The 15465-nt window shown below is 40.4% G+C and overlaps 2 protein-coding genes across 7 annotated transcripts in view; both read left to right on the top strand.

The window, feature by feature from the left end:
• MFF (mitochondrial fission factor) overlaps nt 1–11325 on the top strand; it is a 28698-nt gene extending 17373 nt beyond the window's left edge. For 4 of the 6 annotated variants that reach the window (XM_067301906.1, XM_067301903.1, XM_067301905.1 and 1 more), the window contains 3 exons: nt 5353–5415; nt 8731–8815; nt 9173–11325. In XM_067301906.1, coding sequence (XP_067158007.1) covers nt 5353–5415; nt 8731–8815; nt 9173–9304 — 280 coding nt within the window. In that variant the 3' untranslated portion in view covers nt 9305–11325. The remainder of the gene's footprint in view (nt 1–5352; nt 5416–8730; nt 8816–9172) is intronic. The other 2 variants (XM_067301904.1, XM_067301902.1) reach the window with 1 other exon arrangement.
• A 660-nt stretch (nt 11326–11985) lies between these two features.
• MRPL44 (mitochondrial ribosomal protein L44) lies at nt 11986–14974 on the top strand. The gene is made up of 4 exons (XM_067301900.1): nt 11986–12164; nt 12505–12973; nt 14025–14203; nt 14623–14974. Exons 1-4 carry the CDS (start codon nt 11986–11988, stop codon nt 14792–14794), a joined length of 999 nt encoding a protein of 332 aa, XP_067158001.1. The 3' UTR covers nt 14795–14974.
• Nucleotides 14975–15465: the final 491 nt, after the last annotated feature.

Below are 15465 nucleotides of genomic sequence, written 5' to 3'. Positions count from 1 at the left end.
ATGTACAGCAATAAGGTAGAATATTAAGCAGACATAGCAGATGCTGCTTTTGGAAATGTGCCAGGACTTTAGACTGCGTCAGTTTATATTCTGACTAGTTGTCTCTTGTTGCGATGTGACCGATGGTGACCATCGCTCTGCTGGGTATTTGCTAGGGAACAAGAAAGGAAAGACGTGTCTGATGAGAAGCTGGCTGCTCCTCTGTTCAGTGCCCTCTCTGCTTTGATGGATAAACAAGCCTTGCTATGATCAGCGTATTTCCACTCTCTTCAGTGGCGTTTTGCCCACTTGCTGAATCCTTGGACTGTTTTGATTTGGCACTTTTAAGCATTGCAAGGATGCAATGTTCAATACTCTAGGAGCATTTATAAAGACTAATAATGGCAAGGTTAATTTACCAAAAGCAATGTTTCATTTCAATAGTATGTGAACACAGAGATCCAGATAAGAATTGCACACGGCTCGTCCCTAGTCCTTGCTGAGAGGTCGAATTGGAGACACTGGGAAGCATTACTCATTCTTCTTTCAGTATTGCCTGTCTGTGTCAGGAAGTCCTTTCAAATTCGCCCTCTGCTTCTGGTTGCTAATATGCCGGCAGCACTCTTAATATTTTGTAGTGTTGAAGTTAAATGATTTCCTTTTTAGTTGTTTTGGTAAGAAAATGTCACTATTAAGCCAATCTTATTGTGCATGTCTGTGTGTGTGTGGTTGGTTTTCAAACTGGCATGTCCTCTAGCTCGCCATGTTTGTTGCCACAACAATATATAATTGCCCATTTTAAGATACCTGAATTGTGCAGAGCTCCAGACTTGCTGACCTTCATGCTCATAACCTGAACTTAAAAAAAATAAAAAATAAGAAAAATTAGATGCTCAGTTCCTGTGAGTTGGGTGTTTAACCCCATCTGAATCCTTGACATTTCAAACTGTAGCTGTTAAGATTTTGGTGGCTGTCAAAAGTTTGGTGGATAGTAATAACCTTTTTCTTGTCAGTACTAAAAGGTTAGCTGGAATTATAACTTTTTTGCAAGGTTAAGGCTTACAGATAAGGAGGAATTCTACTGTCTGTGCTTAATAGCACTCACTAGGCATATTTTGCCAAGGGTCCCTGTTAAAATGTAGACTGAAATTCTGATCCTTTCCACAGTCTGCAGTGAAGCTAACAGGTTTTATTCCTCATTTCCAATAGGCATGTTCTTGCCCATGTTTACTTGGATTCTGGAAAATATAAATCTTTGCCTGTGTGTATACACTTCAAACTTATTTCACAATTACCAAATAATTTCCAGGGTTCTGAGCACTTCAAAAGCTGCATTATTCTTTCTGGTTTTTTGTTGGTTTTTTTTTGAGGTATCCTTACTGAGTTTCCTAGAAGAAACTGGAAACTGTTGCTATCCACCTATGAGCAAATCTTGCCAAAAGCCTTGAAATTATCAATAAAGTGTAAAAGTGTATTCTTGTGGCTGAGTATTTAGATACCCACTGTGATTCTACAACTGGCATAGGAATGTGAAATTTGGATGATCCACTTGCATGGTTGCAAAATGTTGTTCATGTTAAATTGTTTCAAACTGCACTGTGTTCTTTTGCTCTATGTAATGTGCTTTCTATTTCAAAGTAAACCTGATATATTTTAACCTTTTTTAGATCTTTATTACTAGAAGAGATCTTTTAAAATGAACAAGTTTTGACTATGTGTTATTCACTGGAAATACTTTTAACTTGTTTCATGGCTTGCTTTTCTCTTCTCAAAAAATTTTCCAATTGTTTTCCAATCTTCTAAAACTACTAACGGTAGGTGCTGATTGTATTGCTGCAAATAATGAATTACTTCAAGTTTTGTCAGCATTGCTAGCATTGTAGGCTATTCAAATGAACAACAGTTTAAAGATCGCTGTTCATGCTGTTTGCTCTTGCGTTTCCTTCAGCTGGGACAAGGACCTAGGTCAGTTCCACCTGCTGCTTCTAAGCAGTTTTCTGCCACCTTCTGTAGACTGAATGCAGGGCTAAAACTAGTGTCTTTTAAAGGCTGATCTTCTTTTATGCTCTAGGCAAAGAAAAAGCTGCATTTAAGGAGATTTTAGAAATGTCTTAATAACTAAAGTGCAGATCTTAACATGATATATGATATATATACATATATATAATGTTATACATATATATGATATATATATATTTCATTCGTATATGAAATTGCCTTTTTTTTTCCTGCATTTTATTTATCTGACCACTTCACCACTTGGACCAAAAACTTCTTAGAAAACAATGCAATTTTTGTTTAGGAGAAAAGTATAGGAGCTTATTCAGTACTTCCTTTGTTCAGGATAACCCTTTCTAAACAGCCACTATCCTCCTCAAATGCCAGACTTAACATTGATCTGATAACATTTCAGGAACTGATTATTCTTTATATTGAGCAAGTTAACGAAGCAGACAAAATGGGGTGTGAGATAAGACCATAGGACAGGACTACATGTGACTTTGGGTTGGGGTACTGTGGGCTCAAAGGAAAATGAGGTCAGTCTGCAGGTGTGAGGAAGCCTGGGAAAAATAGTAGCCAATTGCTTTGTTGAGGTACCTGCACATAACACTGAGGCAAGCCGAGAGCGCAGTTTTAGCCTGTCATTGCGATTCTTCAGTGCACAAATCCTTTCCATACTGGAGAAGCTGAGCTTCTTTAGCCAATTCACCGCCAGATCACTTCCATATAGTCCTAATGCCCATCCTTGTGGCGCTTCTGAGGTTTCCAGAAGAGTTTTAACGTACAGCTGCTACCTCTGCTGAACAAAGGGAACGTGCTGGCCGCAGTCCCTCATGCCTGTGCGCACTAACAGCATAAGCTGGACCCGGATACCTAGATTATCCATTCCTGTTGTTTTCCTCCCAGACCATGTGTCTATGACTGCATCTTTATTGTGGTATTTCTGTTGCATGCTCTGTCCTAAACAGAGGAAGACAAACCACGTTCATTTGGCCATTTCATTATTGCCTGTTTTCCCACTGTTAAATTGCGTTAGTGTGTGCTCCATTCATGTTGTGGGCTGCCACTGTACCTGCAGTGAAATAGTTAAGTGCTGAATATACATGGCCTCAGAGTTGTGGCTTCTTCTGGTCATGTGTTAATGTTTAGGATGGTAACTGAAACAGGTAGCCAGGAACTTCAAAATTTTAATGTACTTTTGGCATAAATTATTTTTTTTAAAGAAGGCCATGTATTTAATAGCTTGACTGAAAGTGTATTATATATTTACAGAAAAACTTGGTGCTGATTTTGGGGGTAAGGCAATCTCACCTATGAGGTCACTGAGCTATAAGGAATGTTTATTTATTGATATCTGGAACCAAGCAAGTAAATAGGGTGGAAGAGGCAGGAGAATATTCTGGTGGCTCTTTTGGGTCCACCTGAAAAAGAAATAAAATGTGAACTGCAAAGAAAGAAATCATGTGCAGCTTCTTAAATGAACTTGGCTGTGTTGGGAAGTGGGATTAAAGACTTATCTTTAGATGAAATTAAGTGCCTGTTTTGGAGAGAACCCCGAGTGCTCTAGCTCCCCTTCCATGCTGTAGCCCTCAGCTACCTCCAAGCATGTGGCTTTTCTTGGGAAGGGTAGTGTGTAAATTAGTTCTGATTATTTCTACAGCACCTACAAAACCTTAACTTTGCCACAAAATACCAAGAAGGCCAAGATTTTAGAGTGTTAGAGAACATTTGGATTTTGTGTAATGAGAAGAACTGTTATTGTCCTGTGTTAGATGGCATGGAAAATGCGTGCTGGAGATTGGCATGCTGATGGTAGCATATCTGCCAATTACAAGTGACTTATGTTTGCGGAGAAACTCTGCAATCTATTGCCTAGCTGCTGTTTGCTTTTTTTTTTTTTTTTTGCAACTATTTAGTTCTAGCATCTGTCGGACAAATCTTTAGACCAGGTGAATTATTTTGCTGATTAAAAAATACAAATTTTATTTTTGATAATTTTCTGTATGATTCCACTCACTTGGTAAGAATATTAATTTATTCTGTGTTTTGGGAATAGTTTGTTTTGTTTTGTAAAATAACATCTTACTGACTTATCTTGTGTGCTAGCCACACAATGGGACTTCTTTATTTTTAATTTTATGGATGCATATAGATCTTCTGCAACTGGAGCACTTAAATAGTGCTAGTTAGAGCAGGACCTGATCCCAGTATGTATTGTGCCAAGTACATACTGAGGCTCCTAGATCCTGATCCTTTTAAATGAAGCTAGTTGTAATGATATTTTTGCACAGAGGTTGTTCATTTCCAAGCCAGACCACAGTATTCTCCCAGCTACCTCAGTACCAAGCCTCTGCCTTCTACACATACCTGGTCTAAAGATCTTAATGCCTAGGTTCTCTCTTTTCTTTTTCTTTCCCTTTTATTTTTATTTTTATTTTAGAGCCCATAGTGTACTTGGGTTAAATATGGGCTACAAATACCTGCTGCTGGCACTGGAGAAATGAAAGAAATTGAAAAAAGATTTCTCAGGCCCTTGAAGAGTTTATTACACAACATAAATGCCTCATTACCAGAGGTACTGAAAATACATAGTACTGGCTTGTCAGAAGCTACTGCTGGTGCTCATGTCTTAAGAAAATCAGAATGCAATAGCTTCTTCCTGCTTAGTTAAGGCATATTATATAGTTGCAGCAACTTAGAAAGCTCTAACCTTTTTTTCTTTTTTAGGCAGAGAGAAAGAAAAGGAAACAAAGAAATTGAAAGAGCAACACTTAAAGGGATATTCATACCAGCTACTTTAAGTTTTTAGTCACTTCTGGAGAGATCTACCTCTCTTGTGACTATATAAGGTCTTTAGGCTACTAGCTCAAATTTTCTGAATTAAATCTAGCTTAGATGAACAAAGAAAAGGTTAAAAACACCCCTTTCCTTAGTGGGAGGAGAGGAGCTTGAGAAGATAGTTAAGAAGGCTTTCATAAGTATATGTGGATATATATTTTCTGTTGTTTCATAGTTGTTGGGTGGGGTTTTGTTTTGGGGGGGCTTTTTTTGAAATCTGAAGTTTCCCATGGTTATAAGGTTGATACCCTCCTTCCAAACTTTTATTCCAACAGCACATCTTCCATAAATGAAGCTATACCATGAACAATTTGCCTACATGTTATGACAGCTGCATACACTTTGTGTTGATTAAATAAGAGAAATATAAAAGTATAATTTACAACATATTAGATACTATATTGTATTGAAATATTATACAATATAAATAGGAAATATTTTGATGTTCCTTTGTTCTGTGTGTTTTACCTCTTCTCTCTGTCTGTTCTTTCATGTTTCTGTCTTGTGCTTTCTGTCTACAAAAACCTGCTGTAGGCCAGTGTTACGTGGTGGGTCAGCTGCTACCACTTCCTCTAACCCTCATCATGACAACACCAGGTAAAGAGTATTTTTTTGTTAGTCATGATACACTAGTTCAGATTTTAAAATTCAGACTTAAGTTTCCCTATTTCTGGAAGTCCTTTGTTTTAAACATAATGCTCAATGTCATATTGTCCATCTCGACTCTAGAGGTACTTTAGACCCTTTCTTCTTGCCCATCCAATTCACCTGCAAAAACCCCATGTCTAACAGATAGAATGTGTTGCAGATCTCCGATTCAACATAATATGTCGGGGAGGTTTTTAAATTACATTAGCAGTATGCTGCATAGTATTTCCCAGTTGGTAGTGGCTGAGCTCAATTTTTCTCTTGCTTGAAAATCTGGCCTTGCATCACCTTATTCTTTTAATTAGTCATAGCATATCCATAAAATGCAGGTATTTTCAGTAATATGCCTAGGATTGTTTGTTGTAGCTGGATGCATTTTCACTGCCATTGTCTTGGTAGATCGACATCATTAGGTGGAACTGGAGACAAGTTTGGTGTGGTCTTATGGTCAGGATTAAGGAAAATAAGTATTCCCTTCCATATCTCGTTCCCATTTCCCGCCACACTTTTCCAGTTTCTTCAAAGTAGAGATTGCACTCCTGCTTAATTAGATGCTGGATTCATGCAGGTGATTCTTCTCTGACTCAGCAGTTCAGTTCTTGTGCTGGTCAAAGAGATTATCTGAAGGGATTTCTAGCTGGTGACCATCTTGATTTAATACCTGGACCAGATATATTCAGAAGTTGGTAAAGCAGCAGTGATATATTGTGAATTTATATTAAATTTTTGTGACCTGGAGGAATGTCTGTCTTGCCATTGAAACAACGGGCCTTTTCACTTTTTCCAAGAGGTGAGAAGGGTCACCTCTGCTGTGAACCTGGGGACGATTTTCTAATTGCTTTGCCATCTGCTATAAATAAAATGGCTACCAAAAGACCCTCCGCAGAAGTTTCTTTGGCTTTCAATTGACTTGTGGTAGTAAAGGGAATGAGTTGAAATGGAAGACTGAGCAACTGTGTAGGTAAAAATTAATAAATAAAGATACAAGCACTTTCTCTGGGAGATGTATAAAGTCCTTTGCTTTCCACAGTATCTGCAGTATATGTCACAAATGGTTTGGGATAGGTGGCCATTACCCAGTTAAAGTATCAAGCCTTTTTGTTTTAGGAAAGAATTTAGGTTTTCCGTATTTATCTTCTCTTCAGTCTGGATAAGTCTTTCTCATACAACAGTATGAGGAAGGAAGTTGGAGTTCTGCAAAGCAACTGAGGACCACCTGAGAGAAGAGAAAAGCTTATGAATTCATTTTCTAAACTGTCTCTGAGATTGTGTACACACAAAATCTCTCAACTTGAGACACCCTTCTGAAATATGAAATGTGTTAGTTTCTTTCTTTCTTTCTTCTTCATGTTATCTTTCCCCATTTACCTCCTAAATTTTAGAAAAGATACCAATGGATCTGCAGGAAAAAAAAAAAAAGCTTTTTGCCCGGATTTGTCAGAAAACTTGAATTTTTGTGCAAAGCATCAGGTTATTATTTTTTTTAAACAATAGAAATGTTCCTGCTGTTTTAGTATGAACTTAAGTTTATTTTTAAATAACTTTTCTCTGCTGATTTTGTGATATGAACTTCACAGCACTGAGGAAATAAAAACCAGTTTCAGTCTCTTTAATATTGCCCCAACTGAAAGAACTATAAGTAGTAAGCAGCATAAATTGCAGTGAAGTTCATGTTTAGTCGTCTTGTTTTAATTATATTAGCATTCCTAAGTATAAAAAAATTAATAATGGCTTTAATGAGAAATTGTTTGACTTGCACCATTCATTATCAAAACTTTTCTTGTCCCGTATTATGTTTTTAAAAGAGCTGTCTTTTGACAAATGATTGCCTAATCAAATATTCCTGTACTAAAAGTCATTTTACCCTGATCTGTCCAGGAGAAGGTTTCCCTCTCCCTCCACACCCTCCAACCCCAAGAAACACTGTTCAAAAACTAGTTCATCTCCTATCTTTTATACAGTGTTTCTCAAGGATCTCGTTGTTATCAAAGTCCAGGCTAATGCAATTCTCATTTAGAAACAACAGCAACATATTGATGAGCAATGGGACAGGGAAGCTTTTGAGAAATTGTATGTTAGGAGAAAAAACAAAACAAAAAAACCCATGAACTAAGGGTGTTCTGTAGAAGTTTCCTAAAAGCAGTGAAAGAACATGCGGTGCAAAACTATTAGCAGCATTTAAGGGCATTCTGTAAGCTTAAGGAATTCTACTTATATTCAATGTTAACCTTATTAGTACATATCAAAGTTGACAATGCAGCTGTGTAACTAAATGATAAACATTCTTTTCAGGTGTCTTTTGTTCTGAATTTGGTAGCTTTGACATATATTTTGTTCAGTTTCCTAAGCTGTTTGCAGCAGTTGTTCATACATCCTAATAGGAAAAAGTGCAGTCAGAAAAGAGAATTAATACTGGAAATTGAAACTTTAAGATAGTAAATGAGAAACTCAGCGATAGGTGTGGCATTAGGAACTACTTTTACCTGTTATTTGTTGGAAAAGAATCTGCTTAAGAGGTAGCATTTAGATGATCAAAACACATATACATAATGTAATCTGTCTGCCATCCTCCAACTTAAAATAAATGTGCTGTATTTAGTTAAATAACTCTCACTGGAGTTAGAAATAATGGTTTCTCTGAAACTTTTCTTGCCTTCAAGTACGAAGTAATTGCTTCATTAAGAAAACTGAGAAGTGCTTTGGAAACAAACTTCTTTCTAATGCATTTGAAGTTCAGCAGGTGGTGGCTCTGCACTAAGATTCTTCATTGCAAGAGTCTCAGTCTTTGTCTAAAATACTAAGATTATTGTGCCCGAGATCATTAATTTCAGTGGGTATCCACTTGGGGTATTTAACTAGTTACTAAGTATAAGACACAATTCTTTCCAAGTCTTTATTTGATTGTTTCGGATCTGTTGCAGGTTTTTTGCAACTTTGGCATTTTTAGCTCAGACAATTTTTAGGTTTCATGAAGACTAAGCCACAGCAAGAAGTCTGTCTGTGCAGAGAATCTTCAAAAACATTTAAATGTGGAAAGCAATAGGCTCAGATGCAGTCAAGCACTTACCCTTTTCATATGTGTTTGTGCTTTATTTTGTTAGGATCCTATTGAAATACACAACTCTGTAAAAGCTGGAAAAAAAGGGTTTTTTTATTCTCCCCATCACCACCAAAAAATACCATATTTTATGATCATTCCAGTAGTATTTGCTCATCTTTGCTATATGGATGAGACAGCTAAACTGTATCTCACTTATTTGATAGATATGGTCTTTCCAACTTGGATACTGCGCTTGAGGGAACACCAGATGACATGACAGCTGTGGATGCTGCCTCCTTAAGAAGACAGGTGTGTAAAGCACAGTGAGGTGAAATAGAGGTGAAATAGGGGAGCAGGCTGTCTGTTGCAATATAATGGTATGGCTGCAAAGGAAGCCGTAACAGCTGTGGTGAGCGATCCTCTCCATACCTGCTGCTGGACTGCCTTCACATACCCTGTATCTGGGAATCTGGAGATTCTGACTCCCCTTCTGCTCCTGTTTATTAGGGACTGCAAGATCTGGTTGTTAGTCATTGAAGGTAGGAAGTCAAGTTAACAAGTATTTAAAATCCATCTGTATAAAATGCTCATTCTGTATGCCTTTACAGAAGTTTTGAGAGTCTGGCACTTTTTAATAAAGCACTAAAAGCCTTTATTTATTTTTAGATAATCAAACTTAATCGCCGTCTACAACTTCTGGAAGAAGAAAATAAAGAGCGTGCTAAAAGAGAAATGATCATGTACTCGATTACTGTAGCTTTCTGGCTACTCAATAGCTGGCTTTGGTTTCGGCGCTAGACACAGCTCTCCAAAGGATTTAATAGTTGAAAATATTAAAAATTTGCAAAATTCTTTGGTTTTGTTTGTTTCTGAATTGTATGCTGTTTTATAATTCATACACTGGAAATTTCACCACAGAAAAAGGCAATAGAATTGCAGTGTTAAAGGGACACTTTGTTGTTCAGTTATACTGTATTTAACAGATTTGCATTGAAAATACTTGCAGGATCCTCCCTTTGCATGCTTCAATGTAAATATGGATCAGATGATTTAAAAATGAAATTTGCTTCTTGCAATGTAAGGACAGTGACCTACAGAAATAATCACTGGATGTTTTGTTGTGGGAAGAGAACAAAGGGAATGGGTTTGTAAAAAGGATTAAAAAAGAATAAAAATTGTTTTTTATTGTTCTGTTGTTAGAGGCAGTTAAACATTATTGCACTTGTTTTCCTTTAGTCAGACTAGTTACAGAGATGTACCATATTCAAGGAGTTTGTCCTGTTTCATGAGTATGTTCCTTGTTTAAGCACATGTTCAGGTCAAATAATAAAAGGTATTCTTTGCTAACATGCAGATTGTCCAGAGGTGTGTAACATGTATTTTTTTTATTTTAACTTTAATTTTGCAGATGTTTTTCTATAAAATGTTTGTAAGCAAGTCAGTCTGTGAGTGATTGAAAGATTATGGAGTACAAGGTACCAATGTAGCGTATTTAATAAAACTCTCAAAACATTGCTTAATGTTATTTTAAGAAACTTTGTTTATTGGAGGGTTTATCTAAACTAACAGTCATTGAAGCAAGTAGCGGTGATGGCCTGAACAACTCCACAGTAGCATTTATTCTTGCATGTGGGCATCCCGTAGCCTGCTGCAGTGCTACCATCCCTGAGTGCAGTAGGCTTGTTCCCGGCACGTGGGGGGGGCTAGACAGGAGGTCAGCCCCGTGTCCCCACGTACAACGGTGAGTCAGTCTAAAGATCCCCCAGCTCAGATGCACGAGCAACCATGTTTTTGGTAGCTACCACCCTTGGCGGGCTGTGCGGAGGAGCGCTGAGCCATGGTACTGCCTCCCCAGTGCTGGTGGCTTCCCCAGGGCCGCGGTGAGCACATCTGCTCATGCATGGAGCAGCCGCTTCCCTGCACGCCTGAGTCCAGCCATCGGGGCAAGCGCACCTGGAGAAAGCTGAACTGAGGACAGCAGTGACATCGAACCAGTACTTTGGACGAACCTTTCCTAGGACAGCTTTGTCTGTGCAGGACCTTTTGTGGGCCCTAGAAGTACAGAGGCTGGTGAGAAAGGATGCTGTGCACTGGCTGCAGAGGAGAAGGACAGGGCTGGCTCTTTCTGAGCTGTCCTTGGCACATGCGGAGTGGTATCACAGCTGCCTTTGGGCAGAGATGCACCCACAGCTCCTGCAGGGGTAATTGCTGGGGTTGGTTTGGCAGCCCTGTGGCAGGGGCCGTGGTGGAGCAGTGCCTCTCTCCTGACTGGGACACAGGGAGCTGGGGGCCAGCAGCCATCAAGGAGCTTCCTCCTCCTGCTCTTCCTCCTCCTGCTCTTCCCCTTGGCTGAGGTGAATGACATAAACTGCCTGGAAGACTGAAAGATGGCCAGTGCTTGGCTGAGCAATACCTGACTTTGATGATGACTGTCTGCTGTGATGCACAATATGTATGTGGGAAAATGTAAGAGCTGCGAGCCCACAGTACAGACGGGGATGGCACAGGCAGCCAGACCAATTTCCACTTCCCAAAGGGAAGTGCCAGGGCGGGTCATCCAGGAAGCATCGGCAGGAGGAGACCCGAAGGTTTTGCTGTAACCCTCCGAGTTTCTGGTTAAGGAACACTGCTCTCATCGTTTTCGCGTATTGTCATGAATCAAATACAGCCGGATTATCCGATACGTGGCTTTTGCGGTATCTTTGTACAGTTTGCTCTGCCTGCTTCCTTGTGCTTTTCTGAATTTTACTATTGTATATGTTGTTTTTAAGGCTTTGTTCACCTGTTCCTTGTATTACATGCCTCCACGGGCCGTTTAAGACACTTGGTGCGCCTATTTCCTCGCCGTGAATGTCCGAGCGTGTGCCTTTCGCTTTTAGCGACGCAGAGGCCCCGGGGAAGCGCCGGCTTTTCGCGGTCCCTGTATTTTCATGGAGGTTGTAGCAGGACCGCTGAGGTGAAGGTCCGCTGCGCAAACAAGGGCTGGGTCAGTTCCTACCAGAGATCTTACAGGGAGTTGTTGGGATAAGAGGAAAAAATAAACCTTTTTAATGCAGCAGAAACGGACTTTGTCTTGGAGGTGCAGATAGCGCATGAGCAAGAGACGCGGGGCAGGGGTTCAGGCCTGCGCTTCTCCTTGCGGCCGGGGCGAAGGCGCTCGGGGTGGATTCCTGCCGGAAAGGCTACAACTAGCACGTAGCTCATCGCGGCAGGTCGCGTTCCCGCAGCTCCGCGGTTTCCGTGCAGCAGGACGCCCGAAACTCGCCGTTTGGGACCTGTTCGGCAGGTAGCGGCGGCGGCGCCGTCCCGGCGTGCAGCGCGGCAGGGCGCGCGGCCTGCCGGGAGCTGTAGTCCGCGGGAGCGCGCCCCGCGCCGCGCCTCGGAACGCTTCTGCCCGGAACGAGGCGGGAGGAGGGCGTGTTTCCCGGCGGGCGGACAGGGCGCAGGGCGGCTCCTTCCGGCCTGCTCCAACCGCCGCCATGGCGACCCGGCTGATCCTGCGGGCGGCGCGGCGGCTCCTGGCCGGGGCCGGGGCCGGGGCCGGGGCCGGGACCGGGGTCGGGCGGGGCGCGCACGCCACCCCGCCGCGCCGCGACAAGAAGCGCTGGCTCCGCGCCTACCTAGAGCAGCAGCGGCTGCGGGCCCCTCCCCAGCGGCGGTGAGGGCCGGCGCCGCGCGGCCGTTGGGGGCGGGCGCGGCCGTTAGGGGCGGGCGCCGCCGGGGTGTCGGCGGGGACGGGGGAACCGACCCCGGCCCCGGGGGTGATACCTAAACTGATAATGTTAACAGAAAGAAATCTGTTTAAACTTTTTTTTTTTATCTTGAAGAACAATTCTCTTTTTCCTTTGTCTAGGAATTAGGAAATTATATTTATTCTGAAGCGCCTGAGATAATATCCTTATTTTCATTTCCCTTTTGTAGTCTCAAATGTAAGGTGCTTGCAATACATGTGACTTCTTATTCTATTTCTGAATCTCTTTTTTTTTCCATATCTGTAGATCAGAGAAGCCCAACTGGGATTACCATGCAGAGGTGCAAGCTTTTAGCCACCGGTTACATGAAAATTTTTCTTTGGATCTTCTCAAAACTGCATTTGTTAATTCTTGTTATATTAAAGCTGAAGAGGCAAGGCGCCAAGGACTTGGGCTAGACAAAGAAGCGGTTGCCCTGAATCTCCAAGATAATACTAAACTTTCGGAACAAGGGGAATCTTTTTCACGCTCTTACCTCACGCAGTGTTTTGAAGGCGCCTACCCAAATTTACCTGCAAAGGGGATAGGAGCACTTGTCGATTTTCTTAACAGTCAGGAACTTGTGTCTTATGTGGCTCAGAACCTGTCTATACAGGACCTGACGCTTTGCGCAGAGTTTCCTGTCCCACCAAATGTGCTGCAGAGGACGTTCTTTGCTGTAATAGGAGCCCTGCTTGATAGCAGTGGGCCGGAGAAAACAGGGATCTTTGTCAGGGTAAGTCATTACTTACATTTTTGCACTAACGACAATAATAGAAACATCTAAGGGTCTCAGTTAGAAAATACAAGAAAAAAAAAGCAGCAATTGAATATATTCTGATGACTGGAGATCCAGAGAGGTTGGCAGAAGTTTAACGATACCTGCCAAAGTACAATGAGATCTATTATTTGTCTGTTTTTTTTCTTTTCGAAAAAGCATAGGCTGTTCAAATACACAAGATCATTTACTTTGAGTTTATAACAGTGATATTTTAATATTTGCTGACACTTACAAGTAAACTTTTACTCTGCTAACCACCAAATAATGAGACTGTTCCAAGCAAGGTCACACATAACATACTTTCTGTTTTTACAAATATTTTACATAGAGCAGGTGCTGGATTCATAGGTCTTGCACTTAGGACTGCAAACCCCATAAGGGTATTTTTATACAAAACTGTTCAAAATTACTGTTTCATTAAAATGCAGTGTAACAAGTGGTTTTGGCAGGTACTATCCTTTCGATTGTGCTTTTCACTTATTTCTAGTCTTGCAACGGAGAAATGTCTGCTAAAATCTTATTTCTGATAAAAGACAGTCCTGAGGTCTTTGTAAGAGCAAGTAAGAATTAACTGGCAAGAGAATGATCTGAACAGGTGAAAATCCCATGGAATTGCACGTTCTGCTCAGCCTGTTTCCAAAAACCCTCCGATGGACAACTGGTTGGAACTGTCTGCTAATAGCACTGAAGTGCCCACCTACTGCTCAGAGTCCTGTCCTTCTCTCAAGGTGGTGCTGCTCCTTCTTTCTAGTTGAGCAGGTTGACCTTGCCCACGATGCACATCCTGTAAGTGGCTAAATGGGAAGCAGAGCTGCAGAACTTAGTAACACTGGTTGGCTTTGCTTAGGAGTGATCTACCACTGGGGCTCTTTCATTATGGATTTTAGCAATTTACTATTAGCTGTATTAATGCCTCTTCATGTTGTATTTTTATTAGCAGACACCATAAGCAAGAGCCTTCATTCCCTTTTCCATTAATTGTAACTTCTAAATATTTTTTGTTCAGGATTTTTTAATTCCTCAACTGATTGGAAAAGACCTGTTTGAGATCTGGGAAGTTATCAATCCTATGGGCTTGCTAGTGGAAGAACTGACCAAGAGAAATATCTCTTCTCCAGAACCAAGAATTACCAGGCAGTCAGGAGTCAACACAGTTCTGCCAGTGTACTTCGTTGGGTTGTACTGGTTAGTACGATATTAATCGCAAGTCAAATGGCTTTAATGTGCGGGAGAGGGAAGGAGGGAAGACCTTGGCCTTTTTTACTCATGTGCTCTTTGGTCCAGATATTACAGAGAAGAAACCATATAGGGACTTTCATATAAAATAAGCTACTTGAGCCTTGTCAGTAACTTGCTGTCATGATGCATAAAAAGTCATATAAAAAGTTTAGTCTCTGGCTAAAGTACTTCAAAAGCTGAAATGAAACACCAACAGAGGTGTTCACATTTGTATGTGTAAAGAAATTACCTTCAGTATTCACAGACATTGGAAAAAAAAACCATTAGCAGCCCTTATTCGTGGTACACAGTATAGTGCTCAGGATTTTATGATGAAAATGTATCCTTATTTATTATTATTATTATATGTACTTTTTTCTTTTTAGTGATAAAAAGATTATAGCTGAAGGTCCTGGTGAAACGCTGCTTGCTGCAGAAGAAGAAGCTGCCCGTGTGGCGCTCCGGAAACTATATGGGTATACAGAGAACAGGAGACCTTGGGATTACTCAAAACCCAAACAAGGATGGGCAGTAGAAAAGGCTATCAGCAGCAACTAGATAATAAAAGCTACTTCTAGTTTCTCCTGAGAATTCGTGGCTTATGTGCTGAATATAGATGCATTTTGGAAAACAAATTTCAGTTTGGTGTTCTGAACTTAGGTGCTTGAAATTTTCAAATCAAATGTGGTATTAACATTTTTTTCTGACTTGAAATAAAGTCTTTTGCACCATGTTTAATATTTAGTCATTTTCTAAATATTAAAAAAGCACTCTTTTTCTGAATTCATGCCTTTTGGTTGGGAAGGTTTTCCATGCATCACAGGAGACCATTCTTAATGATGTATAATAAGTTTCATGAGTGTTTTCTTGAGACTTGTTTCGAGTGTGTTAATAAGATCAGTTGAATTACATATGCAACATTGACTTTTGGGTTGCATTGGTTTCACTTGTCCTTGACATGTCGAAAACATGAAATACAATGTCCAAGATACAGACAAATTTGGTGATTCAAATTAAAAAAAAAAAGGTGTAAATGGCAATTTTGTAGTCTTACTGCTTGCGTACAAATTTTATTTGCCATATGCATTGGTTTCTACTGTTGGGAATACGCTCTGAAAGAAGGTCTATTTTTAATTATAAAAATTGTAAAAAGGAGAATAAGGTCATGAAGGCCTGAATTCAAAGAAATTGGAGAATACTATTTAATGCTAGGCTAAGGGATGATCTGC

The sequence above is a fragment of the Apteryx mantelli genome, chromosome 9 (assembly GCF_036417845.1).
Source record: "Apteryx mantelli isolate bAptMan1 chromosome 9, bAptMan1.hap1, whole genome shotgun sequence".
Taxonomy (NCBI): domain Eukaryota; kingdom Metazoa; phylum Chordata; class Aves; order Apterygiformes; family Apterygidae; genus Apteryx; species Apteryx mantelli.
The sequence above is the reverse complement of the archived record's forward strand: the minus strand, read 5'-3'. Positions and strand labels throughout refer to the sequence as shown.

Bases quoted from the DNA above. Each gene is read 5' to 3' on its own strand.
- MRPL44 (XM_067301900.1), top strand. From the start codon at position 11,986: ATGGCGACCCGGCTGATCCTGCGGGCGGCGCGGCGGCTCCTGGCCGGG. The intron at 12,974-14,024 runs GTAAGTCATTAC...TTTTTTGTTCAG, and splicing joins AAACAGGGATCTTTGTCAGG to GATTTTTTAATTCCTCAACT. The intron at 14,204-14,622 runs GTTAGTACGATA...TTTTCTTTTTAG, and splicing joins TACTTCGTTGGGTTGTACTG to TGATAAAAAGATTATAGCTG.